This window comes from Trichomycterus rosablanca, chromosome 20, assembly GCF_030014385.1.
Source record: "Trichomycterus rosablanca isolate fTriRos1 chromosome 20, fTriRos1.hap1, whole genome shotgun sequence".
NCBI classification, from domain to species: Eukaryota; Metazoa; Chordata; class Actinopteri; order Siluriformes; family Trichomycteridae; genus Trichomycterus; species Trichomycterus rosablanca.
The window spans coordinates 6,352,914-6,380,349 of NC_086007.1; the positions used below are offsets into that span (position 1 = coordinate 6,352,914).

At 39.8% G+C, this 27,436-nt stretch overlaps 1 protein-coding gene across 1 annotated transcript in view; it reads right to left on the minus strand.

Annotated features, from left to right (window-relative positions):
- Positions 1 to 1,962: 1,962 nt before the first annotated feature.
- Positions 1,963 to 27,436, minus strand: part of robo1 (roundabout, axon guidance receptor, homolog 1 (Drosophila)) — a 287,956-nt gene continuing 262,482 nt past the window's right edge. Inside the window, 14 exon segments of the mRNA XM_063016378.1 lie at positions 1,963 to 3,016; positions 3,422 to 3,627; positions 4,267 to 4,506; positions 7,149 to 7,304; positions 7,496 to 8,301; positions 8,505 to 8,640; positions 11,318 to 11,431; positions 12,180 to 12,524; positions 14,443 to 14,597; positions 16,957 to 16,999; positions 18,313 to 18,339; positions 20,375 to 20,578; positions 23,427 to 23,598; positions 25,940 to 26,061. Coding sequence (XP_062872448.1) covers positions 3,002 to 3,016; positions 3,422 to 3,627; positions 4,267 to 4,506; positions 7,149 to 7,304; positions 7,496 to 8,301; positions 8,505 to 8,640; positions 11,318 to 11,431; positions 12,180 to 12,524; positions 14,443 to 14,597; positions 16,957 to 16,999; positions 18,313 to 18,339; positions 20,375 to 20,578; positions 23,427 to 23,598; positions 25,940 to 26,061 — 2,741 coding nt within the window. The 3' untranslated portion in view covers positions 1,963 to 3,001.

The window sequence follows — 27,436 nt, forward strand, 5'->3', positions numbered from 1 at the left end:
AGATAAATAATTGTATAAACACATCATTGTATAAATGCTACGAGGACTAACAGTAATATATTTCCCAAACACTCAAAATATCTTAGCTGTTGTTTTTGCAGCCTCCCTTTTCTTTTCAGATGGATGGGTGTCGTCTCCTGCACCCATCCTAATTCAGCATGTGGACTCTAACAGAGCTTTATGGCTGGTGCACGTAGAGGCAGTTAAGTGCTAATAGCTTTCTATTATGAATGGATTCTGATTTCACTAGCCTCCATATTCCACACATCAAGTATGTGGCTGAGATTAAATCACCTGCACCTTTTGTCATGCTGAAACACAGGCACAACTTGGCTCATTAAAATGATGGATGAAGGCAGGGGCTTGGGGTTTGCGGTTTTCCAAATTTGTTCTTTTTTAGAGGGGTGCTTAATAGGGGAACACCTGGGGTAAAACAGTCTTGTTTTAAGTTAAAAACCAAATTGGCAGAGTTGCCCGAGGGAGACCAGGGCACCCAGCTGACAGTTTAGCTATATCAACTGTTGAGTTCTAATACATGGCATTGCTATTAATGTTCTTTTTAAATATCAGACCTAATTAAATACCCCACAACAGAGTGAGCCCAGGGATTATGTGGTCTTAGAACAAAGTCAGATTTTAATTTTAGATATGAAATCTCATTTTTAGCTTCTGAGAACCTCCTCAGATCTAACAATCATCATAAACATGAAGAGAAATCTACATAATGTCCTCTAAAACATCCAAGCATTTATTTTTATTTAGCTTTATGTATTTAAGCACTATTGATGATGTTTTATCAGCAGCATTGTTCCAGCCTGAGACAGTAACTGAGCGTATCTGGGCCTCAAATGGATTTCTTATTAACATATGACAAAATCTCCATCATGGTTTATAGGTGTTGGATCATGGCAGTGATATAAATGTAATGTAATCTGCAGGGCTGCAGACGCTCCCATATGCTGATAAATAGATTCATCATGTTGCATGTCCTTGAGTCTTGCTGCTGCTACCATCCAAATGTCATGAAAGACAATCTGCTAATCTTTAGTATCAAAAGAAGTAATCCTTCTACTGATGAAACAGATTTTATTAAGTATAAAGGGACTTTTATTTATTAGCTTAATTATTTCATTTGAGCTTTTTGGGGTGTCTTTTTTAAACATTTGTTTACAGTGCCCATTAACTTTATTACATTAGGCAAATAAATCATCAGCATGTGCAGGTATAAGTCATTACAGGTGATATGTAATTTCATACAGAAAATAAAAAAACCAAAAGGTGTGCTAACCAAGCTAATTTGGCTAATGTAAGCAATGATACATTTAATTCTAATCGTAACCACTGACCGGTTTGACCTTTATAACATAAAGTTCTGCAAATATTAAATTCTTGTATTAAACGCTTACCTGTAAACAGGCTAAGCTAGTTTATTAGCAGTTAGCAAAAGGACTAGCCATCAGGGATTGCAGCAGTCGCAGTGTTAGCCAAGTGGATATCATGTATATTCAGATTCTGGTCTGTTTAATGTTGTACTTTACATTACTGCCTACCAAGATGTTGATTACAATTTTCTTATTATTTAAATGTTTTTTTTAAATAATTACTGTTGGTATAATCTTGGTAATGAAACCAATATATTGAGGCTAATTTAGTGTAACTGGATTGTTTAGTGTGACATATACAGTGTACAGTAACATTTGTGCATTGTGCAACCAATTTGTGCATGTTAGAAATGATGGTATTCATGCTTTCTTTTGACAAAGCAATACTGCTATTAAAGTGCTGTATCAGTACTGCTGTAATCTTAAATTTAATAAATTCACCACCAAAGACCAGCTAGGAAAATGTCTGGTGTTTTATTTACTGCTGTAATCAGGTATCAGTACTGCTTGAATTGAAATCATAAATTCTTGTTTTTTTTCTGTTACAGGCCTGGTACTACAATAACAACACAACAAACAATTTTCTTTAATACATTTTTATTTCATGTTTTTTTTTCTTATACTTTTTTATTTTAACAAAACTGTTGCAAATGCCCACTGAGTAAACACTTCTGAGCATTCTCTTTTCTTTGCTGGTGACTGACTAGCTCAGGGTTTGAGACAATCAATCCATCAGTCCACCATCAGATTCTCACACTACTGCCTGTTTTCTCATTTCAAGTCTCAGTAAGTGCATATGAAAAAGGAGAAATGGGTTCAGTACTGGAAAGTTCACTGATTGGAACAATGGAAAGAATCTGGCAAAGAGAGAAGAATGCAGCTCATGTGTTCAATCCGTCACTCCTCTGTAAACAGCTTTTCCTCTCGTTCAACTCTATTAGGGTTAATGAGGCTTTTTGTCATACAGTACCTGTTCTCATGTAGGACAAAAAGGTTAATCAATAACATGGTTCAAAATAAAGTTTAGTGATTGTGCTTTTAAAACCAAAGTCAAACAAATAACAAACATTGACAAACAACAAAATAACAGTGCATTACAAAAAAGTAAAGAAAAATAACACATATCAAATGTGGCACTTTTCCTGGGAGCTTAAATGATATGACAATTTACAACTAGGATGGGCAGGTAAAGCAAATAGAACATTTATATTTACTGGCAAAATAAAAACTTAATAAAAAAATTATTCAAATAAGCCAAGGAAGACAAAATTTAAAGTACCACATAATTACAAAGGACAACTGGGCATGTATGCATGTTTATTTACATGTATGTCCATCCCTTTTTGCTTGAAGCTAATATTAACAGTAATGCAGAGCGTTTAGGACTTGCTGAGCAAATTGTACATGCTCAAAGCATCGTTTACTCCACATTGCATTGTAACAAAATGATTCAAACTGCCTTTAAGAGCCATTATTTTTTTCCCATAGTAACCATTTAACATACAGTAAAATAAGAAAACAATTGGTCAGTTTTCAACATGTATAGTCCGATAGTGGTAACGATAAAATAAACTGGGTTGTTGTCTACTGATATAATCACCAGTTTTTCAGGTCCAGTTTCAGCTCTCCACCATCTAAAGGAAAGAGAACAGACATTAAACATTATTTATACACATTATAACATTATTCATGTGTTCCTGTTAGATATGAGCACAAAACACTGTTTAAGATACATACTGGTCAATAAATTGATTACTGTTTACAGTAGGTAACATTAAGTACATTAGGTAACAACTGGCATAAATAATTATAATATTAGATCCAGATTCACATGTTGTGCGCTGTACTTTCCTTGAAAGATTATATGTCCAAATTATTAAACATATTTAATTAATTTTGCCTAATACAGTGCATCCCACACATTCTCACATTATTTTAATTTCATAAATAATCACAATAACCCCAGATAAATAGTTGATTAGCATCAGTTTTATGCATATACACAAATTTTGATGTCTGAGGCTGTAACATATTCGTACCTCCAGTTGCTCCTCTCCAGGCTGGAAGGCTCCTATGGTGTTGAGGCTGATTTCTGTGGGGTTCCTGCGGCTCCCAGACACTCCCTCGCCTCTCTTTCGTCCTCCAGACCCTCGAGACGACATAGAGCTGGAGGAGCTCGGATCCCTCTCTCCTCGTGTCGTGTAAATGGCTGGAAACGAGGGACGACTGTAGGGCATGATGTCCTCTGAAACAGAAACACCCAAAGGAGTTTATTAAAGACTTTATTAGTAGCTTTTTTTTTTAAACTGTCATAAAGGTTTTTAGATTTAAACAAGCATATCTGTTGTCCATGGATAATACATATTTGTTGATCATATTCTTCTGGTCATGTTATGGATGATTATTAGGTTAGGATTTATTAGGCTATAAAAAGTGGACAACAGTTGTGCTATATAGGAAAACTATTTTAATAGAATGTGTATAATTCAACTGCATTATTAACTGCAATAACAAGACAAGAAACTTACCATCCTACAATCAAAACATTTGGGCAATGTTAACATGGACATTCATGAATGACTATTTCTTAAGCTCCATCACCTGTTTGAAAAGGTCCCAGGTTTGAACTTTTGATGGAATTAGTAGTTTAGGGGCACTGTTAGCATTAAATCATTGTTGCTACGTTGTTAACCTGTTTTATTGTTAATGATGTCTATTTCATATTACAGACATAGATATTTTGGATTTTAAAGGATTCCTGTCAAGTGCTACATCTGAGTCAATCGTTATTCTAAAATAACTTTCTTAAAAAATAATGCTTAGATAGCAAAGGATTTCAAAATCCTATATACAAAAAAAGTTTAAAATATAAAAGTTGTGTTACCTGGGTGCTGGTGGCCTGCGCTCTGCTCTTGTTTGCTGTTTTTTCCTGCTCGCTGTGCCCTCTGTCTTTCCTGTGCGTCTCGACGTTCTGATGAGCTGGTCCTGGTGTCTGAGGCATCTCTGAGTTTCTTATCTCTGCCCTCGGCTGAGCTGGTCCTCCGTCCTCCATCTGCTGCAGACTTAGCTGGGTGAGTGGGTGACTTGAGCATGGCTGGAGGTGGGATGGGTGGTGGTGGAAGATCTGTGGGCAAACAAATGAATTTATTGTTAAAAAGTGTTTGTGTCACCTTGTTCTACAGTGTTTGACACTTTATGAAAGAGCTTTTGCCCTTCAAGGCCTGTGTGACAGTGCGCTAATGTGACACCAGTGCTCATTTGTCTAGCACCTGCTAGGTGCGAGAGAAGCCAAGCTGTTCTGCCTGTTCCCAGCTGTGCACACCAAGTCCTTCCTAAAAATCATTCCCACAAAAAACTGGCTCTTTTAAGTCACTTTCAACGACTGGCCATTAGCAACTTGTTCTGCTCTACTCTTACAGTGCACATTCTGTTACATGACCTGAAACAAAGAGGGACCAACAAAAACAGTTGTAGTTTATTGTCTACCACCACCATTGTACAGTATAATATCAACAGTAGAATCTATACAAGAAGTGCTCAGATTAACCAACTTCATTAGATTTACCAAGTTAATTGGCAATTGAGCTCAAAGGCTTTTTAATTGGTAATGATATTGGCAAGGCAACAAAGCTTTACTGTGATACAATGTTTAGTTTTGTTAATTCGCTCTGAGAATGTATGTAATGTAAAAGCCATATGTGCCTCGATAATAAAATGATTTCTCTTCAATTTTGCCAGTGATTACCAGTAACACCAAATCAGAGTGTATTAGGCATGGGCTGAAACTCAAGATTGAAAATGGGGATTTGTGAATGCATAGCTATTATCACAATTATCAGAGCTGACTGGATCTGTTTATAAAATAATGGCTGTGCATTTGCTGGAAATGCAGCTGAGAAATAAAGAGATCTCATGCAGGGGGACCTCGCGGAGCAGCAGAGATAATAAGCTTGGTATTGCTGAAAGCACTGAGCAAACAAGGACAAAATTAACAGAAGGAAGAGAGACTGTGTGTGTCAGTGGGTTACAAATGCCAGATCAAAATGAGGATGATGTAGATAATTGTAAGGTAAACCACCTTAATGAAAATATGCAACATTTTACAATGACAGTTTATTAATATTATTCCACACTAGTTTTAATTAAGAAGTACCACAACACATACACCTAATACGCTGTCATCAGTTTATGTCAAGGGGCTAGGGATATATGGATTGGCGATGAGTTAAGGGTGTTCATGCCTTGTGCGCAGACTCGCCCAGTGGTACCAGACCATCTGTGATCATGTCCAGGAAAATCAGTTCTTATTTTTTCTTAATTTTTTTAATGCATTTTCTCCCTTTTTCTCCCGATTTTTAGCTCATCCAATTTTTACCCGATTGCATTATGCTTCCTCTCTACTGATGCTGACCCCCTGCCCCTGATTGAGGAGAGCAAACTGACACACAGCTCCTCCGACATGTGAGCAGTACCTGACTGCATCTTTTCACCTGCACGAGACGAGTTCATATGCCGGTCAGCCTTGTACACAGTGAGCCACACCCTGATCAGCATTATTCCTCTCTCTGTGCAGACGCCATCAATCAGCCAGCAGAGGTCGTAATTGCATCAGTTATGAGGTCCCTATCTGGCTCCCTTCCCTGGATGAACAACAGCCAAATGTTCATGTAGCTGCCCAGCCCAGCCGGATGGCAGAGCTGAGATTCAATACGATGTTTTCAAAATCCCAGCTCTGGTGTGCTAGCATATTTACATTTTCATTTTCAGCATTTAGCAGACGCTTTTATCCAAAGCGACTTACACAATGAGCAATTGAGGGTTAAGGGCCTTGCTCAGGGACCCAACAGTGGCAACTTGGTGGTGGCGGGGCTTGAACCGGCAACCTTCTGTTTACTAGTTCAGTACCTTAACCACTGAGCTATCACTGGCATATTTTACCACTGTGCCACCTGATCGGCTAATCAGTTCTTATTAATGCAAATCTAGTACTGTGGTGCACATGCAACACATTTAACTCTGGACAGATGGATCACTGGTAGACTTAATGTGATGAAAATATATGCAACAAGAACATTTAGCTTAAAACACGATTAAGGAAAAGTTCAGCAGAGATGCAAATAAGAGATAAAAATGAAGGAAATGAATAAAAAGGGCAAGCAGTGCAGGGGGGGGGGCTACAGAAATGAAGAGATTATAACAGGAGGGGGGCTGTGGATGGAGGAGGGGAAATGGTTGATCTAAGACATCAGTCCAGGGTCTGTGTGTGTGTCTGATATTAAATCTCCATGTCAACACACAAGGACAAGTGACTTCCAGCAGATGATGAAGCCCAGCAGATGACGGGGAGAGCATAAGCACACACACAATGACCTTTCTAAAGCCCCCAGGAGGAGGAAGATGAAATCCAGTCAGCAGATTGCAAGGATGCCCAGTGTTTACCCCACCGCAGGGCACCATGGCTGAATGTACACTTTTCTGGGAGGTGTCTTGCTACTTGAATTAAAGCAGCGCCATATGGGGTGGATTTTTTTGGCATGGAAGGAAGCGAGACGTTCCTACAGGTGCATGTTCCTGTCTAAGACGGTCAGTTATATTCATCATTTTATTCCTTTGTACTCTTAAGCATTAATCACACTTGTTTTTTTGTCAGTAAAATATGTTGGGACAGACTAAATGGTTTTCTGTAAGCAGGCTGTGTGCATGTGTCTTAATAAACCCAGTCTGTATATTAGAACTATGATAATAAGAGTGGTTTATGAAGCATACCATCTGTGTAGGGCTCTCTGCGCTGGTAGTGCCCAGCTGCCTGTTGTTTCTGTTTCTTTGGAGGTCTTCTTTGTGGCACAGCTGTACTTATATTACTGTCTGTAGACAGAGGACTTGCTGGACGGTGGACTGAAGGCAGGTTTTGGTATTTTCGTGCTGCAAAATCAGAAAAAAAAACCCTAAATAAATAACACTTCATGGCTAGTAAACTCATTTGCATAACTCAAACGCATCTAAACATGATTTGTCTAAATAGATAAAGATACAAAAAATACAACTGCTTTCAGTAGTATTAAAATACACATCAAATACACTGATAGTACTGATATATCATTTATATTCCTCACCGCCAGGCCCTGTGTGGTGTGTCTGCCCTTTCCCAGAATGCTTCCCAACTCGGAGCCCCGCATACTCTGCTGCAGCAGCCACAGCTTGAGCGAAGTCAGCGTCGGTAAAGAAGGACCCATCAGAGGAGCTGACAACACTGGAACGTCCCGATGATGCGCTGTCTTCCTCAGAGGCAGAACCCCAGCCATTGATCATGGAGCCGGTTACAGAGCTGTCTAGCTCACACACACTGGATGCTGGTGTCTGCTCGAGTCCCCGCAGCGCCAGCCACTGCTGGGCACCCTGTTTCTGTGCAGGGGAAAGTATGTGCGGGTGTCGCTGGTGGACATGCGCCACCTCTGCATCCGTCTCGTCTCCTCCCTCCTCGTCCTCCAGGCCATCCGTGTCCAGAGCCAGAGGGCTGGAGATGTAGCCGTATGTGTGAGACGGGGAGAGGGGAGGAGGGCTTACCAACTGCCGTCTAAAGAAACATAGAGAAAAATGTAAATGTTTGCCCTGTATGAGGCATTACATGTGCTTTATTAACATCAAGTAGACTGTAAAGATGAAAAGAGCTTTAACAGGGTACCTGCGCTCATTAAGGTGCTCTAGGTTCTCCATCAGCATGGGCTGCATCTCCTCCTGTGGGGAGGGTGTAAGGGTGGCAGTGGACTGGTGGCTGTACGATACAGCGGCAGGGGAGGAGGCAGTACCTCGCAGTGGTGGAGTGGGGCCTCTTTCCATTTCAGCCTCCTCTTCTTCCAGCTCATCAGGCTGAAGGTACATGCAGGATGGAGGAACAGGACACTGCAGCTCAGCCTCATAACTAACAGAGACAGGGTCAAAGCAAAGCGAGTTGGTCAAGTCATCCATAGTTCCAGAAATGTACTTTAGAAAATATATTTATTGTAAGAACAGGAGTAAGTAGATTGTTCTGAAGTGGTTTTATTGGCATTGCTCATGTTTGGTTAATAGACACATTTTATCCTTTAAGCCAATGACCTCAATGACTAAACACTCGTTTCTCACCTGTCGTCCATTGTAAGGTTGTAGTCCTGACATGGCGGTGGACTGACAGGTGGAGGCGGCAACAGATCAGCCCAATTCATTGCACCCTGCTTTCCCATTTTAGGTGTTCTGACTCCTTTTTTTTGCCCTTGACTCCCTGTTTGACAAACACAAAACACAGTGAGACAAATAAGCTCCCTCCATCAACACCATCAATATCCATCTAGTTGCAGAATTCATAAATCATTAGCTGGCAAATTAAAATGCATTACAAAATGCAGGCTCATTTTTCCAGAGTTTGATGATGGTATGACAATTTTACACTCCAACACTAATGGCAGCCCCTCAATAATTTATACTGTTTTCAACTCACAAACACATTATCCCTCTATTGGTAATTAACATCTCCCTTCCCAAAAAGAAGCCATTTCTCAAAACTAATAATCTGAGTTGCTGACATAAAATTAGAGAAGAAAATAGAAAAGCATTTGAGGCCAAATAACAACAAAGCTTTCAGATTCAGACCCAATGAGCTGTGAAGTCGATACACACTAAAGTCTTTGTTTTAATTACCTAAACCTCAGATCCAATATAAAAATAGATAGAATGCATTATGCTGGAAGTCCTGCATGTACTCCAGAATGGCCATCATTTGTCTTTGTCATACAACATACACCAGCTCTGACAACATTATCCCCCTTTTTAATGATGGGAAATGAAAGTCAGGGTAATTAATGGCTCAGAGAGGTAAGATCCTCCAAAACTTTGCATCAAGGGAACTCAATACAAAGTGCAATCTGGCTGGCAAATCCTGAGGGAACCCAGACTTAACGTTCAGCCACACATACAGCGCTGGATGCCACAGACCTGCAGGTGCACACCTGATAGAGCAAAGACAGAATGATGGCTTCCCATTCATTTTCTTCATACATTAATGTTCTGCTTTGTCCTCTGAAATTTCACTGTTCTTTCTCAAGGAAAAGCAATTTCAATGTGTCAAGTGCTGAATATGATTTATTACTGCTATGTTTCAAATGGGACCTAAAGGGTAGTGTGATGAAACCTAACAGTAAAGAAACTAATAATTAAAATCTTAAGTGAAGCATGATCCTCGGTCTAAGGAAAGAATGATAGATTCCTTTGATGTTGCTATGCCTTAATGACATATATTCATAAAAAATGCATCTCATAGCGAGTTCTTGCATAAGATTGTATTAGATAGTATAACAATTGTTTGCTTATTTGGTTACATTCATGACAGGAATGATAGTTACTCATTACACAAGGCTCATCATTCACAAGGTTATATCGAACACAGTCATGGACAATTCAGTGTCTCCAATTTACCTCACTTGCATGTCTTTGGACTGTGGGAGGAAACCGGAGCACCCAGGGTAAACCCACGCAGACACTGGGAGAACATGCAAACTCCACACAGAAAGGACCTGGACCGCCCCATCTGGGGATCGAACCCAGGACCTTCTTGCTGTGAGGTGACAGTGCTACCCTCTTAGCCACCGTGCCGCCCTAGTATAACAATGAAAATATCAGCATGCTGGAATGTTGGAATAGCTGAACACAGACAGGTATTGCTTACACCTCATGCCCATGGTGTGATGTGTGAAATTGTGCCAACAATGCACTGTAGATGATCCTAACCTGCTTTGTTGTGTAATTGTAAGCTAAACACGACACAGTGGACTGTTCCAACATTGTTTTGCTAGACAGCTTTACCAATCTGCAGTAACTGGGATTCTACTACATAACATTTTGATTATATTTTTATAGCTGACATGTTTGAAGCTTATTATATTCAACTAACTATTTGGTTAATATGTAAACACAAATGTACTATAGTTTTAGAGCATTTATTTATATTTAACCCTTTGATGCACAAGCTAAGCAAACCCCTTCTAATGCACAACATGGGTCAAAAATGACCCATATTCATCCATTCAAGAATATTTTCATATGCACATTTGTCAGCTATTCATGTATTTGCTGTCTTAGCTAATAAAAGCTATCTATACTAGAATATGTAAACAGCTAGCAAGCAAATAGTATTGGACATATTCAAGATTCAAGAGCCTAATCTTTGGTTGTCTTTCAAAAGATCAGTAAATATGTTTTTGACTACAAACACTTACAAATGTCAGTAGTTTCTGTCAAATTCCATAGTAAATACATAAGGGTCATTTTTGACCCATGTTGTGCATTAGAAGGGTAGTGATACAAAAATGATTTTTATTAAAAAAGCAAAAAATATAAAATTGAAATAAGGATTTGTGATGATCAAAAACAAGTTAATTGAAAAATTCATGGAAGCTTGAATGACGAAATTAATTTATTGCAAAGATATAGAAAATAAAAACTGAGTTGGGTCACTTTTGACCCAGGTTGTGCATCAAAGGGTTAAAGTATTTCTACAACTGATCCTGGCCAGCACTGATCATGTTCACAGGCAGACGTGTTTAAAATCTGCAGTGTACATAACTCCAAAATGAAGCAGGACTTGCTTTATCGCTTTGCTCATCTAATCATGCTATTTACAATCCACAAGCTTTAAGGCAGTGGTAGCATAGAAGTTATTAAACCAGTAATCAGAAGTTTGCAGGTTCAAGCCCCACCATCACCAAGTTGCCTTGAGCAAGACCCTTAACCCTCAACTGCTTGAATTATATACAGTCACACCTGCAATTCGCTTTGGATAAAAGCATCTGCTAAATGCTGCTAAAAACTTCATGTGTAGTAGGATTTAAACACAAATCTGGTTAATACATTTCCATTAATGTGATTTGTTAACATTTTTCCTTGTGTGTGCACCTGATTCTTACCAGATGTGCTGCTGCCTCTGTCAGAACTGCTGTAGGAACCAGTGGGATTGTGTTCAGGCATCTGATTATAGGGGATGGTGGCTGGCATGCCACTGTCTCCACTTATGTAATGGTCTGAGGATTTGTATAAAAACAGTCATGTAGTGGTAAAATGTAAACAATACACTTCAGTGGGCGCAAGCTAGTTTTATTCTAATGAATACAAGATGCTACAATGAAGGTAAAACTGTAAAGTTATATGGAGTAGATAAAGAAAGATCTATAATACATAAAGATAAAGCAAGATTCATAATATATATCACAGACCAAATAACTAAAAGGTACCTCCAGCAGGACCATGGTTATAAACTGATAGATAAGTGACTGGTTACAGCTGTAATTGCTGCAACTATCAGCAGGTTGTTTAATGCAGGCTATTATAGGCTATTATATATAGATCCTTATTATATTTGAAAGAAGAAAAGAAATCCTGTGTTAATTCAAACCAAATCAGGGTAACATGATAACGGCTAAAGAAAACATGCTCACTTAAATTACATGCCATTTTGTTTAGTTAGTAATTTAAAACCTATGTTTTATACCATGCTTATGCCACAGCATGAAAACACATATTTACCACAGTGAGAAACTATAAGCCAAGCTGAGAGATAGATTAGTCATGGCTGCACATGAAGAGAAAAGCAGTAAAAAGAGCATGCAAACTTTAAAAAGCAATGTAAATATTTTAAAGATGGAGAACTTTAGAATATTCCCTTGTGAAACATACCGAATCAGACTGGACGATAAACCTAAATTAAATGAAGCTGTTGGTTGACAGCTATAGGCCCTGTGTGTAAAGCATCATTTTGCCTTTCAAACTCACCCTTGTTTAGCTTGTTCTGCTCCATAATGTTGTACTGCAGCTGTAAGGTCACTTCCTGCTGTTTCTGAGGTGTCCCTTGGCTGCCCTTCCAGCTTTGTTTTTCGTTTAGGTCGGCGCTGCCCATGTGGTTGGTGCCCAAGCTGGATTGAATGAGTTGAGTGGTGGCGTAGGGTGTGGGCTGCCCTCCCGGCCCCACCAGCCTCCCATCTTTCAGGTTGGGGCTGTTAAATGTCTTCATCTCATTGATCTTGTTGGAGAGGTCAACGTCTCCATACAGACCAGAGTCAGGAACCAGCAGGTTACTGGGCTTGCTGTCCATTTGATTGTAGTTGGCAATGCAGTCAGCTGGATGAATGGAGAAGGGAAGAGATCTGTCTAACAATGTCCTTTAAAATCTGTACTAACTCATGTGGGTTCGGTTCCACAAAACTATAATTCGGTAATTTGGGTTCAGTAAAACAATAATGGCAGTTCGGTCTACTAAAAAATCTTAAATCATAAGCAATAATCTTAATTTGAAGATAGTTGAAGGAATAATAAACATTATATGGCAAGAGGTTTGTTTACATCTGACCATTAAACTTTTTTTTTAACATATGCAATAATATGGCGTTGGCTCCACCTTTCGTGCCTATAACAGCCTTCAGTCTTCTGGGAAAGATGTCCAAATATAATGTGGGAATTTGTGCCCATAGGAGGTTAGACACTGACGTTAGACTGATGGCCTGGCTTGCAATTGTTGTTTTAATTCATCCCAAAGGTGAATGGAATGACCTGGTGTAAATTACAACCTAAGCAGAATACCAATATTTGGACTAAAGCTACCAGAAGTCACCTTACGTCTAAGTTTCATAGCTGCTTATACAATGCTAGAGAGTACTGCTGTTTTGCTTAAATCTGAGTTTTTCTAAAGAAAACCCTTCTGTTCATCAAGCTCCATGTTCCATCACTTGGAATCAAGACCTTTCGACATCAGTGTTACTGTAAAAAAAATACGTTGACAGACCCTGTTTTCCTTCCCTGCTCATAAAACATTTAAATTCTCCTCAGGAACAGAACAAAGAGCTCAGTGGTAAATACCACGTGCCTGCCATTGGTGGAATTTGCAAGCGACTTGCTTTTCTGTCAGGATGAGGAATATTCTGACACTTTAAAGGTTCATGTGCGAACAGGCAGAGTTTGTGTTTTTGGAGGTGCCTCAGAGCCAGTTAATTTTCTAAAGGTTTTAGTACTTTTGGCATACCATGCAAATGGCTGGCAAGCTTTCATACTGTCATGCTGTGAGTGGCTAGGGCATTTATCCCTCCTCCCTTTTAAAAAGGTGATTGGGATAAAAGCTCGAGTTAGCAGTAAATGGCACACGTCGTAAAATAGCGGGAATCAGCCGTGCAGGGACGGTCTTTCAGGTTTTAAATGTCTGGACTAAATTCTGGCTGTAAAAACATAGCAGTATAAATGCTGTGCTTATGCTGCCATTGGTAACGTTTATTATGCACATTGATGGGGCGATATTTTTACACTGAACACAAAAAAAGAACTAATGTGTCTAAACTATTTAACTGCTTGTAAGGTTAAATAATCACTCAACGTCTGTCAATTAAGTAACAGAGCACTGTAAGATTAATAGATCTCAGTTTTCAATCACAGCCACACCAACCTATTATAAATGAAAATCAAGCTGCAACTACATTCATTTGAACTACAACACTGAATTTGTGTATATATGCATAAGTGAAGCATCTATAAATACATTAACTGCACCAAAATGAAGGCCTTTCCATCACCAATCTCACAGCAACAACGTATTAAAGCAAGTTTCTAATCCAGTGGCTTGTTTTGCTTCCTATAAACTGCTAACACCTGCAAAACTATCACCTGAGGGGCCTTCATCACTCTTTACTCTTTTCTTACTCAAACTGACTTTTTCTCCATCATTATTCTCCTCTCGCATACAGTGCGTATCTCTCTGACCTCTCTGACTGCTTCTGTTTCCTAAATAAGAAAGCACTTAAGGGAAATTGCATCTCAACGCTACAACAGTATGGAAATTAGCTGGCAAATTTGATTATCTGGCAGAGTAGGACCAGTTATTTTGCCCAGTGCTACTTTTTATTCTTTCTAAAACAGCCCAGATTTAACCTTCACATCTATTCACATTTAATCACATCTATGCACACAAACACACACACACACACACACACACATCATAGTGTATAAATATTTTACTGTTTCACTACACCACAAAAACATAACGCGGACTCACCGGGCCGGCTGTAGGTGGCCAGGTTGCTGTCACTGTTGCCGTTGCTTGAAGTGCAGCAGTTGATGCTGCAGTCATTCTGGTTGGAGCAGTTGTTGGGCCATGTGTCTGCCAGCCAGGGCTGCGTGGCTGAGTCACTCATATTCAACAAACCAGGCCTGCACACACACAATCCACACAACGTTAAGCTTAATGTGCTCATTTTTAAGTAATTTTAAGTAGATAATTGTTCCACAAAAAGTAATTAGACAACACTTCAGACCTTAAAAAAGATACAACCTAAGTCTAATCCCCAAAAATAAATACATAGATGATTTTATTGTGCTTTTAAATTGAGCTGTTGATGGTTAAGAGCCCTTCCTGCTCAAGGCTCCAACAGTGGGAAGCTTACGCACTGAGCTTCCACTGTCCCACAAAATTGTCTTTACTTTTAGGAAATGTTCCAGTCCAGTTGCAAGTACAGACTGTTCATAGTAAAGCTAGAATAAATTATTTGTGTCTTAAGTATTTATTTATCTACATTTTTATTCCTTTACAACGTTGCACACATACTGATGAAAGCTGGCCACATTTTTATCTAGCCACTACATCAACACTTACCCAGAGGCAGTAAAATTAAACAGCAGCACTCAGCGGTGAAAATATACATGCTATCTAAAAATCTAAAACATTGTACTGAGGTAAACGAAACATTCTACTCTATTTACTTTGCATTGCATCATTACAAGCATGTGACGTGATCATTTCTTTAAAGCAATTGGGTGGGAAAACTTAATGGTAGCAGTCACACATGCATTATAGGCTTTTATTGTTGTTATATGTTTAAGAGCATTTTGTTTTAAATTAGATTTTCAGCCCCCTTTCTCTGGTTTAACCATTACTTTGACATTTTGCATACATTTGCCAGTCCGCACTCTTAAATGAATCATTTTGACACCTTTAGTCCAAGCCTAGTCCACCTCTAGTACCTCCACCTTAGAGGTATAGACACTGGCACCTAGGTAGTAAGAAATGGCATTGCTTTATTCATAATACCATCAAAACTTCCATCCCTATAGGATGTGCTCAGGTTGTCTCACAGCAGAGAGAAAGTGATACAAGCTATTTAAAAGGTCTGGCATTAAAGATAAACAGCAAAGTCAGTGTTTGGGGCTGTAAAATCTAACTAATTGGGTTGAAATTTGCAACACTGTATTTCTCTACTGTATTTTCACACACAAAGCACCCACTTTAATGCTAACTTCAAACAGTAAAGGGACAATTTCTCACGGGCAGGTACAGACTGATTCAGTGTCCATAAGCTGCAATATACTCAAACAATAAGTACTTTGCCACAGGAAGAATGTTTCTTAAAGCTAATTCCCTCTGGAGGAAGAGGGAACACAGCATGGACAGCTCACCATGCAATTTTGGTGACACTGGGTCGAGTTTGAAGCTGAACATTAGCTTCTTTCACTTTTAACCTTCTCACTATCACACCAGCCGGCACTGCCATCATAAACTGAGGAAATGTGGCTAATTCTGGCTTTAACAAAGAGAAATATGAAGAAAACAGATCAGCTTTTGTCTCTTTCTATACGTTTATTGCACCGGGTACTCGAGTCAGCTTCGAGTTACAAAAACATCTTTAGAAACCCAAGATTGCCCTCTTGTGCCCCAGATAAGCAATCACATCCTAGACTACAAGAAGGTCTAAAGGACTCCTGGATCGGCAATGTATGTAAATGTAAACGCTTTTGAATTTGTACTGTTATAAATGGGGCAACTAGTTTTAAGTTAAACAATTATTGTCATCCAGGTTCTGTGAAAGCAAAAAAGGCCCAGCCAAGCACACTACCACCACCACTATGTTTGACTGTTGGTACGATGTTCTTTTGGTGGAACGTGCCGTTAGCTTTATCTCAGATGTAACAGGACCCATGTCCTCCAGAAATGTTCCACCTGTATCGTTCCACAGAATATTATCAAAGTATTGGGGGGTCATCTAGAAGAATCTTTCTTTTGGCAAATGCAAAATGAGCCTTTGGGTTCTTTTCGGTCAGCAGTGGAACTCTCCCATAAATGCCATTTTTGCCCAGTAACCTTTTTTATTGTGGAACCATGAGCACTGACCTTAACTGAAGCAAGTAATGTCTGTGGTTCTTTGGTTATTCATCTGGGTTATTGTGTGACCTGCTGTATAAGTTGATGTGTTGTTTAGATTCACAAGGTCTGGCAGAATTCATGTTTGGATGTGGCCAGTAAAACTGAACCCAACTGTCAACTGAATTTGGTTAAATGTTTGATGTAGTAGCTAGTGGGCCATTACCTTTCACAAGAAATGGAGTGAATAAAAAAAAAAACTGCATACTGTGTTTACTAGAATTGTCTGTATCTTATATTAAAACTAGTAGGAAGATGTGAAACATTTAAATGTGACAGATTAGCAAAAGTAGCAAAAATTTAACAAGGGGTAAGAATTTTATAGCACTGTATATGATGATAGAATAGATTATTAATAGTGACTTGGTAACTCACCTGCCGGCACTGCTGACTGCCTCTCCTCCTCTTTGATAGGAAACTAAAACAGGAATGGAAAAAAAACACTGTGAGAATCAGCAGTGACAAACACCAACAAAGCAGAAGCACATTACATATTTGTAAAGACACTGACAGGTACAAGAATATTTTGGCAAAGCACAGAAGTAATTCCTTAATTTTTTGTTGAACAAAGGCATGACCGACTGTAAGCTGAGTAAATCATTTTTCTCTTTCTATCTCCATCATAGGCTTAGTTTTAGTTTAGGTTTAGTTTAGGAAGAACATTGTGAACTCAGCAGAGACTAGAGACAAAACTTGGTCCATAGTAAGTTTGGTCCATAGTAATCAAACTGTCTAATAACTGACTGCATCTACTAACTAACACACAGCGACCTGATGTCCAATTTGAACCCAGGTCCCCAGGACCCAGAAGTTGTTGTTGAATGTCACACAGACAGTATTAGGAGGGGAGGATTAAACCTGGGTCTTATCATGTCATTACAGAAAAAACATTGACACAACTGACCATATAAGACTGTGAAAGTGCCATTTTAAGGCTCATTCTTTTCTGGCAGCTGTGGAAAAGTCACTTGGGTTCAGTGCTGTTTGTCACTTTGTTCCAGCTCCTCTCCGGTTTGTCTAATTGAGTTGTGGGAGCTGTACTGTCACCTCATCAAATCTGGCTGAGACACAGGGCCGGGCGGCAGTGCTTTGATCCGTTACTTGCTGTGTTTAACAGCTCTTTCTAGTGAAGTGTTTCTTGCTCCTCTTTAACCGAACTCAAGGAAACCTGACTGAGTCACAAACTGTCTTTAATAGCTGTGTGAAAAGCTTGAGGTCACTTTTATAAGTCTTTTAGTGGAAGATTTACATATAGTGAATATATAATATTATATATAGAGAATAGTAAAGTGGACACAAAAAAGTCAAAGTGTGGACCTAAAGGCCAAATTCTTTACTTAACGTTAAACTGTAAACCTTCCAATATCCACAACCAGGAGAACATTATATTTATGCCATATACAGCAGTGGTCCCCAACCACCGGGCCGTAGTATAAATAATTATAAATAATTAAAGATTGCTACAAAAGCAATTACATTTCCACTACTCTTCGGGTGTTACTGTCCCCAATCACCACTAGGTGGGAGCAGCGTCTCGTTGCAGTGAAAAAAGCTCAGGATTCACATTAATTCATTTTCCATTCTATTGTTATTCTAGTTTAAATCCCCCCGACCCCACCAGTCTGTGAAATTATATCTTATATGAAACCGGTCCATGGAGCAAAAAAGGTGTGGGACCGCTGATATACAGGATATGAGATCAGAAGCTGGTTTTGTCTAAGCTGTAGTTACCAGTAGGTGTAAAGGTGAAAGATGGCACTGCAGATCCAACAGGAGAAGCATGAAAAAGAAGAAATGAACACAAAAAGTCACAAAAAGCTAATTATTATTATTTTACAGCAGCATATAAGAAATTAGTCAGTCTTAATCTGGCTTGCTTTGCTCCGCCGATTGTTTTGGCTGCAATACAACACATCATATCAACTTTAGCTGCTCTCTTCCTTTGTATTCTCACCAAGCAGCCCGAGCAATGGCCTTTAAATGTCACCTTTCTCCTCTTCGTTTGTCTGTCTGTATTGGCAGCGCTTTAAGGTCTTGGTGTATGAAAAGATCAGTGTAATAGATGTGGCCATTTCTGAAGCTGTTATCAAATGTATTTATCTGTTAGGAGGTAAACAGAAACGGACACCTGACGTGCACTGCAAGCATATAAAAATGCTAAGGTGACAGATGGTAAATAAAGCAATTTAGCCCCGCGGCTTAGTGAATGTCAGGTCTGAAATGACAAACTGGAGGTCTTGGTAAGATATTTTGCATGTATGCTCATCATCAGAGCTTTTGTACTTGGGCCAAGCAATCGTCCACTGTTTACGGTGGACAATGCAGCCCAAATCCTCCAGGAATAGTATATATCTCTAGAAAATACTTGAGAAATTAAATACATAAAATGTTTGTGAAAAATTCAACTAACATACTACTTAATGTCATAAATGTAATTGTAAAATATGTAAGACAAGCAACACTGTTTTGTAAGTAAAAATTACAAAGTCAAATCCTGACTGGTAGACAAATTCCAAAGTCTAACCGCCCACAGACACTTAGACACAGACCCACACAGATGTGAGGTTACTCAGCAAGATTAAACTTCCCTCTCTTCTTCTAACATCAGACGTGTTTAATGTGGTTAGAATGGTCCTTTTCTTCATTTGTACACACATGGCTTTCAAAGAGGCCAGCTCGTGGCCTTGTGGCTTCCTGAAGTGCGCTAGGAGTGGGCAGGGCAGCATGATTCCCCTAAGAGAATTCCCAGAGGCTAAAGGAAGCAACACCAACGCACTGTATACTCTGAGGCCTGCAACCCGACCGCAGCTTCAAGTGCAAGATGAAACTTGCTCCATGGGTTCAGTGGAATAAAAAATGTATTGTATCTTAACCACTAAAAGTCCTGGATGCCCTATAATGTGCTACCAAAACACACTCAGCTCTTTTCACCAAAGAAACGGTTGATTGAATAATCTAATGTATTCATTAATCCTATCGTGGTGGATAAGTACGCTTATCATCAGTACGGAAGAAAAAATCACATTCTCAAAGGGTTATATAACAAGTATTGGAAAGCTTTCTCACCCAAATCTTGTACTAAGTACATGCTTATATCTCCATATTACTGCTTTAGAAGTTCTGTTAAAACAACAATTTTACCAAATAGCATGGTTATTTTATAACAAGCCAGACCTGAAGTATTGTGAGGACCAATTTCAAGCTGTAAGAATCTCAGTCTGTGTTGAGCTCTGTGCCAGACTTCAATAGCTGAATGCTTTCATGAAGTACAGTTGAGTGCGAATCAACCTTCAGAGGTTCTGAATGCTAATGCAAATGAATAGCTAGACTCCCTTCTCTTTAAGCACAGCCTCCAGCCTGTCAATAAGCATTCCATTAGCTGAATGTCCTTCAGATGGTGTGCCTGCAGCCCAGTGCCAACATCAGAAAAACGCCATTGTGCAATCTCCTGAGTGCATGAACTCTCAAGAGAAAGTAAGAGGTATGAGAGAGCAATAACACATCGGATTCAAACAGAACCGTCTGAACCAGCACTTACAAAAGAAAAAAGCAAGGACATGAGTGTTCAAAGTCATCAGTGTTAAATTTTGGGGGCTTTTGTTGCCTGCCTGAAAATCAGACATAGATGCTCTCAATGAGGAGTCAATCAACAGCTACATAAAAATAAAAAGACAAATTGTTGTGATGTAGTGAAGGTGAAATAGGGACATCAGACAACGGGCATCTCTTCCTTTCTGCTTAAAGTCTAGTAAAGATACAAAGATCATTGGGACACTTGGGTTAACTGCTGCACCTTTGCGTATGCCGGCGTAGCTGGTGCTCAGGCCACTCCTCTTCTTGCGATGGCGGTAGAGCCAGATGCTGAACACCATGAGGATGATCCAACATGCTGCACCAATGCCTGCAATAAAGGCCGGCTGCTTTACCACATCCGATATCTGCTGAGACAGAGTGTCCTCCGGGTCCACAACGGTCTGGGTCATCCGCCCTGATGAGTCTGAGCCAGAGAAAGAATGTAAGAAATACAAATTAGGAATAAAGAAAAACAGAAACCTGCACGAACATGAAGAATTCTTTTTATTATGTTTCATTTTTGTGTTTTTTTTTGTTAGTTTTTTGTTGCAATTATTCCACGCACAAGTGTAAAGAAAATAAATGAGTAATTTTTCTTCGTTAATCAGGCTTTGTTTTGACTGATGAATGGAAATCATACTCAATGGAAGGCCTAATTGGAATGTGATTGTACAGATAAAGAAACACGGCTTGTATTTTTATCCCTTTTGAAGAGGTATGACGAGCAGATAAAAAAAATGCCTGGCATGTCTAGCAAAACAGCCAAGACATCAAAGTGTCTGCCTCGTCTTCCTATTTTCTCGTTTTCATTCACCCACTTGCCACATAAAAGGAGCTGGGCTGTTCTAGCCAGCACATATTTCTCTCTGTTCGGTTGCTTTTCCATTCATTTTGATCTTTTTTCACACCTTGCTGTATATGTTTGTTTCATGCTGTTGTCACTTTAATCATGTGAGAGACTTTTTGTGCTGGAGGCGAACAGGTTTCCTCAAAGCCCAAACCTACACCTCCCACAGCTCAATACCAGCAGCCTTGATGGCTCAAAACTGTTTTTGTGGCACAAGGGGTCGACACAATTCTTCCCCCAATTTGTAAAGCAGAAAACACAAACCAGTTCTTTTGAATGAAACTTACAGTATCTTTATGCAGATCAATATAATAAAATCAAACATTGATATTAACTTTACATTTACTCTGATAGAAGTTTTTGACTACATTCTCCAAACCTTCTCGTTAGAATGTTACTGTTTTGTTGCCAGTTTGTTACTGAAACTTTACATACTGCCAATGCGTCAGGTCTGAATTGAAATTTTGTTTTAAAGTTAATTTGAACCGCTCAGGTGGCACAGCGGTAAAAACACACGCTTGTGCACCAGAGCTGGGATTTTGAATACATCATATCAAACCTCAGCTCTGCCATCCGGTCTGTTGTTCATATAGGAGTGTGGTATTAAGTCGGATAGGGACTCCTCGTAACTGATGCACTATGACCTGCTGGCTGATTGATGGTGCCTGCACAGAGGCAGGGAAAGAATGCGGATCAGGGTGTGTCTCTCCGTACACAAGGCTGATTCGCATATATGCACCTGCCTAGTGTGGGTGACAAAATGCATATGGCTGCTGCCCATGTGTCGGAGGAGGCGTGGGTTAGCTTCGTTCTCCTCAAATCAGAGCGGGGGTCGGCATTAGTGAAGAGGAAGCGTGACGCAATTGGACGCGCTAAAAAGTTAGAAGAAAAAGGGGACAAAATGCATAAACAAATATATATATATATATATATATATATATATATATATATATATATATATATACTGTATATATATACAGGGGTTGGACAAAATAACTGAAACACCTGGTTTTAGACCACAATAATTTATTAGTATGGTGTAGGGCCTCCTTTTGCGGCCAATACAGCGTCAATTGGTCTTGGAAATGACATATACAAGTCCTGCACAGTGGTCAGAGGGATTTTAAGCCATTCTTCTTGCAGGATAGTGGCCAGGTCACTACGTGATGCTGGTGGAGGAAAACGTTTCCTGACTCGCTTCTCCAAAACACCCCAAAGTGGCTCAATAATATTTAGATCTGGTGACTGTGCAGGCCATGGGAGATGTTCAACTTCACTTTCATGTTCATCAAACCAATCTTTCACCAGTCTTGCTGTGTGTATTGGTGCATTGTCATCCTGATACACGGCACCGGCATTGGATGCACATGGTCCTCCAGAATGGTTCGGTAGTCCTTGGTAGTGACGCGCCCATCTAGCACAAGTATTGGGCCAAGGGAATGCCATGATATGGCAGCCCAAACCATCACTGATCCACCCCCATGCTTCACTCTGGGCATGCAACAGTCTGGGTGGTACGCTTCTTTGGGGCTTCTCCACACCGTAACTCTCCCGGATGTGGGGAAAACAGTAAAGGTGGACTCATCAGAGAACAATACATGTTTCACATTGTCCACAGCCCAAGATTTGCGCTCCTTGCACCATTGAAACCGACGTTTGGCATTGGCACGAGTGACCAAAGGTTTGGCTATAGCAGCCCGGCCGTGTATATCGACCCTGTGGAGCTCCCGACGGACAGTTCTGGTGGAAACAGGAGGGTTGAGGTGCACATTTAATTCTGCCGTGATTTGGGCAGCCGTGGTTTTATGTTTTTTTGGATACAATCCGGGTTAGCACCCGAACATCCCTTTCAGACAGCTTCCTCTTGCGTCCACAGTTAATCCTGTTGGATGTGGTTTGTCCTTCTTGGTGGTATGCTGACATTACCCTGGATACCGTGGCTCTTGATACATCACAAAGACTTGCTGTCTTGGTCACAGATGCGCCAGCAAGACGTGCACCAACAATTTGTCCTCTTTTGAACTCTGGTATGTCACCCATAATGTTGTGTGCATTGCAATATTTTGAACAAAACTGTGCTCTTACCCTGCTAATTGAACCTTCACACTCTGCTCTTACTGGTGCAATGTGCAATTAATGAAGATTGGCCACCAGACTGGTCCAATTTAGCCATGAAACCTCCCACACTAAAATGACAGGTGTTTCAGTTATTTTGTCCAACCCCTGTATATATAAAGTTAATATGAACACACCCTCTCTTAAAATAATCTAATATTATTTCAGGTTGTTAGAGAAACCAGTGAAAACCAGTGTTACATAATCAATGTACTCTAGATATCTGTAATATCAGAACCTGGATTAGTTGCTTAGTGGAAATCTTTTAAGCCCTGAAACATCAGTGAGACCGGCGACTGTATTAACTTACCCAGCTGGAAGTAAGTAAGCTCGCTCTTTACTCCAGGCCCAGCTGCGGTGCTGGCCGCCATTTCTACACCATAGCGGATTCCTGGAACCAGACCCGAGATGCCCACTGAGAAGGTGTTACCATCCACTGTGCGGTTGATGTGGTAGCGAGTCTCATTCCCTAAACACCAGATCTGTGTGTAGAGCAGACAGACAGGTCTCTCAGATATACTTTCACAACAGTCTGTGTTTACATTAATTCTATATAAACCTGTCTGAATGAGGGTGCTGTTATATTGAGTGTTTTCCTCACAAGCATTAAGAAACATGTGCTTCTGTCAGACAATCTCATCAACATCGACAGTGTTTTACTGCTTCATAATCATGAACATCCAATATCATATACTGAACCTCATTCAGGCACAAACCCAGCACGATAGAAACCGACCTAAAAATGGTTTTGTTGTACAAAATAAAAAAATTGAATTTTCCTCATGTGCACTCATGAGCTATAACATCTTGCCCCTGAATGTGCTCTCTAACCATGTAAAAAACTAAAGTGTGGATCTCCAGGCGCCAACATAATGAAATTACTGATTTAGCAAGGCTCTCTAACTCCAGCCTGAAAGTGGTACCACTCTAGCTAACCTAGTACACAGGGTAACACATACACACAAGAAGCACAAGCTAGCTCAACACACGTCAGTCCGTGCCTTTATAGTCTAATCTGTTTTTGGCTGAGCTTTATATGCCTGCCCAAAATGCTAAACAGCATCAGCCACCCCACTAGCTCACATCAAAAACAGAATAAGAGCTGTCCCACAATCCTTTGCCGGTATTATGAGGCACGGTTGGGAAGAAACCCCCAGGGAATAAGCAAGGACGTAATTAGGAACAAACTGCACAGACTTACTAGCATGAAATTACACTAAACTGCTTCGTTCCTAGCCTGAAAACATACCTGAAAATCAATTAACAGTGTTAATTTGAGATTTTTTTTCTTCTTTCAGCTATAATTCACATTTTAAAGAGAGGGATTAAAAAAGAGAAGCTAATAAAAGTAAAGAAACTCATATCAATTAGAGCTGCAAATGGCTTGTTGATGGATTTAAAATTAACAGGGTCCCCCGGAGGTGCAGTGGTCTTTTACGCTTACCCACAACCACCTGTGTAGATGCTATCAGCTGGTAGGTGTAAACACAGACATGATTAGCTGTCTGAGGGGTGAACGGCCGAAGCCTCTGGATGGATCCTGGACCCTGGATTGGTTTACATTTACATTTACATTTTCAGCATTTAGCAGACGCTTTTATCCAAAGCGACTCACACAATGAGCGGAACACGATGAGCAATTGAGGGTTAAGGGCCTTGCTCAGGGACCCAACAGTGGTAACTTGGTGGTGGCGGGGCTTGAACCGGCAACCTTCTGTTTACTAGTCCAGTTTACTAGTCCAGTACCTTAACCACTGAGCTATCACTGAGCTATCACTGGTTTAAAGAAACTCCAGTGGTCCTGACCTCAGGACAGCTCTGGAATGAACTGAAACATCAAGATTTTTTAACCAACATCGGTGCCAGTCATACAAAGCTCTTGTTACTGAATAGGCACAAAATCCCACAGACATACTTCAAAGTCTTGTGAGAAGCCTTCTCAGAAGAGTGGCTGTTGTTATAGCTAAAAAGATCACACAGAGGCCACTCTGTTTTAATACTATTTGTTTTTTAAATGGAACGTCTATCAATCTCATGGTCAGGTGTCCACATACTTAAGAATATAGTGTATATAAGAGTATCTGTGAAATAATGTTTGTGCTACTGTTTGGTAGAAATTGCTACACAAGCCTGGTCGTTTAGAACAAGTCCTTTTTTGGCCATTAGGTGGCAGCATATGACAACTTTTTTTTTTTTATCCTGCACTCACTTACACTGGGAGCCTGAGCAAACAAAGCTACCTTTACCAGTAAAGGCATGAAGTTCTGTTATTCACACATTCAGTCTTCACAATTTACAACCTGGTAACAAGTAGCAACCTGGTAACAACCTGGTACACAATATCTGCCATAACAGTTCCACATGCAATGCATCTGGTGAATTTAAGTTTCATTCCTTCATGCGTTTTCAGGTGCCTACAAATAAATTCCAGCTAATACAGAGTCTGTTTACATCCACATGTTATATAAGTGTTCACATGGCAGAAAAAGACACACTGCAATCTAACAAAACAATAGACAGCATTATTTAAGCTCTCTATGAGGAGTGTATACTGTATTTCTACATGGCTAAACCTAAGTCTACATGTTTTATACAATACATAGGGTATTAGCAACCTCAGCACATGTTCACCTGTGGGATTACTGTACAGACAGAGCAGATACATGTCCAAACGCTTCCACATCTCTCAGTATTTATGTTTTTTAAACATACCGTCCTGATAATTAATATGTTAATACTTTTATACTTACTGTGAAGAATAAGCGAGACTAGTGGCAGTATTTTCCTGTCCCAATTATAACACCATTTTTTCATTCTACTCACTCTGTACTCCTGGATCACCCCGTTCTGCTCATCCTCCAGAGGTGCTTGCCAGGACAGCAGGATGGCAGTGCCATTGTCTCCACTCTGTGTTACGGTTATTCCTCTGGGTGCCGCACTAGGGACTGAAACAAAACACAACACAGTTAAACACTGACAGACAAATAACTAAATGTGTATGTGCAATGTACCAAGTGCCAGTTACCTAATAAGCACAAATTTGGTCACTGAAGTTTTTCTAGTTGTAGCATTAAAGCTACACTTGCCACAAACACTAACCAGTTGTTAAAATATAATTGACTGGGTAATTGCAATTTCTGACATGATATAGTTATTTAAAAAAAATAAGTAAAAAAGTACTAGCAGTTAGTATTTGAAAGCAAATGTATAGTGGTTCAGGCTATTTCCAGTGTTTAACTGGTACCTGTAGGCTTCCCCTACATGCAGGCTACATTACTCCCACAGCTCCAGTAGCCTATTCTATTCCTTTAATAATAAAATAAAAAAAACACTTAAAATGTCCAGTATTTATTCACTCTGAACAGTGCAGACTGGGTGATTACTGTAGTATTTTAGGTCTATGATGACATCCTGAAGGTCTGACTAAGCTTGAATCCAGAAAACAACAAGTCCCTTCTGAGCGGTTAAAATCTTAAGAGCAAAGCCAGCTGTCGTTTCACAGTCATTTTGCACTTTCTTGTACACACACACACACACACACACACACACACACACACACACACACACACACACACACACACACACACACAGAGTGAGAGACACACACAGAGAACTCGGGAAGTAAATCAGATCCTTAAGGTTTGGAGGAGCTACAGACAGACACACCCTGTGAACAATTAGTATGGCATGTGTTTAAATGTTGCATTTGTTACATTTATATTTTCCATTTGCTGTTAGGCTTGTTTTCATTCATAGGTTCACCTAAGTGCAACAGTTTATACAATGCATGCATTTAGTATTTGTTCTGCTTTATTTCTGACTAGGTTAAAACAAAGCAAGTGTTTTTGTCATCATCATTTTCATGTTTTATTACAGCTTTATCCTGGTCAGGGTCACGGTGGGTCTGGTTTCTCCATTATCACAAAACACAATGCAGTAACAAACTCTGGACAGGATTCATTGTGGGGCCTCCTATCCTCAGACATAGACAATCACGTCTGTGCGACTGGCTGACAGCACTACTGGGGATTCAAATCCTGGACTCCTGTGTTAATGGGCTAGCATAATTTGCGCCACCCAACCACCAAGAACTGTCTGTTTTGACTATTCTTTCTACATCTTCATTTAATCCAATGTTTGCATTTGCAAAATACCTTAGTTAAACCTGCTGCAAAACTAGCTAGTTAAATGTATATTTGTCTACATTATACTACATGTTCACTGTAGTAATGGCAGTGGAACTGTAGTATCGACACTTTCCAAGGGCAAATATATTTTTCTTAAATAATAATAATAACTTATAGTAAACATAGTAGTAAA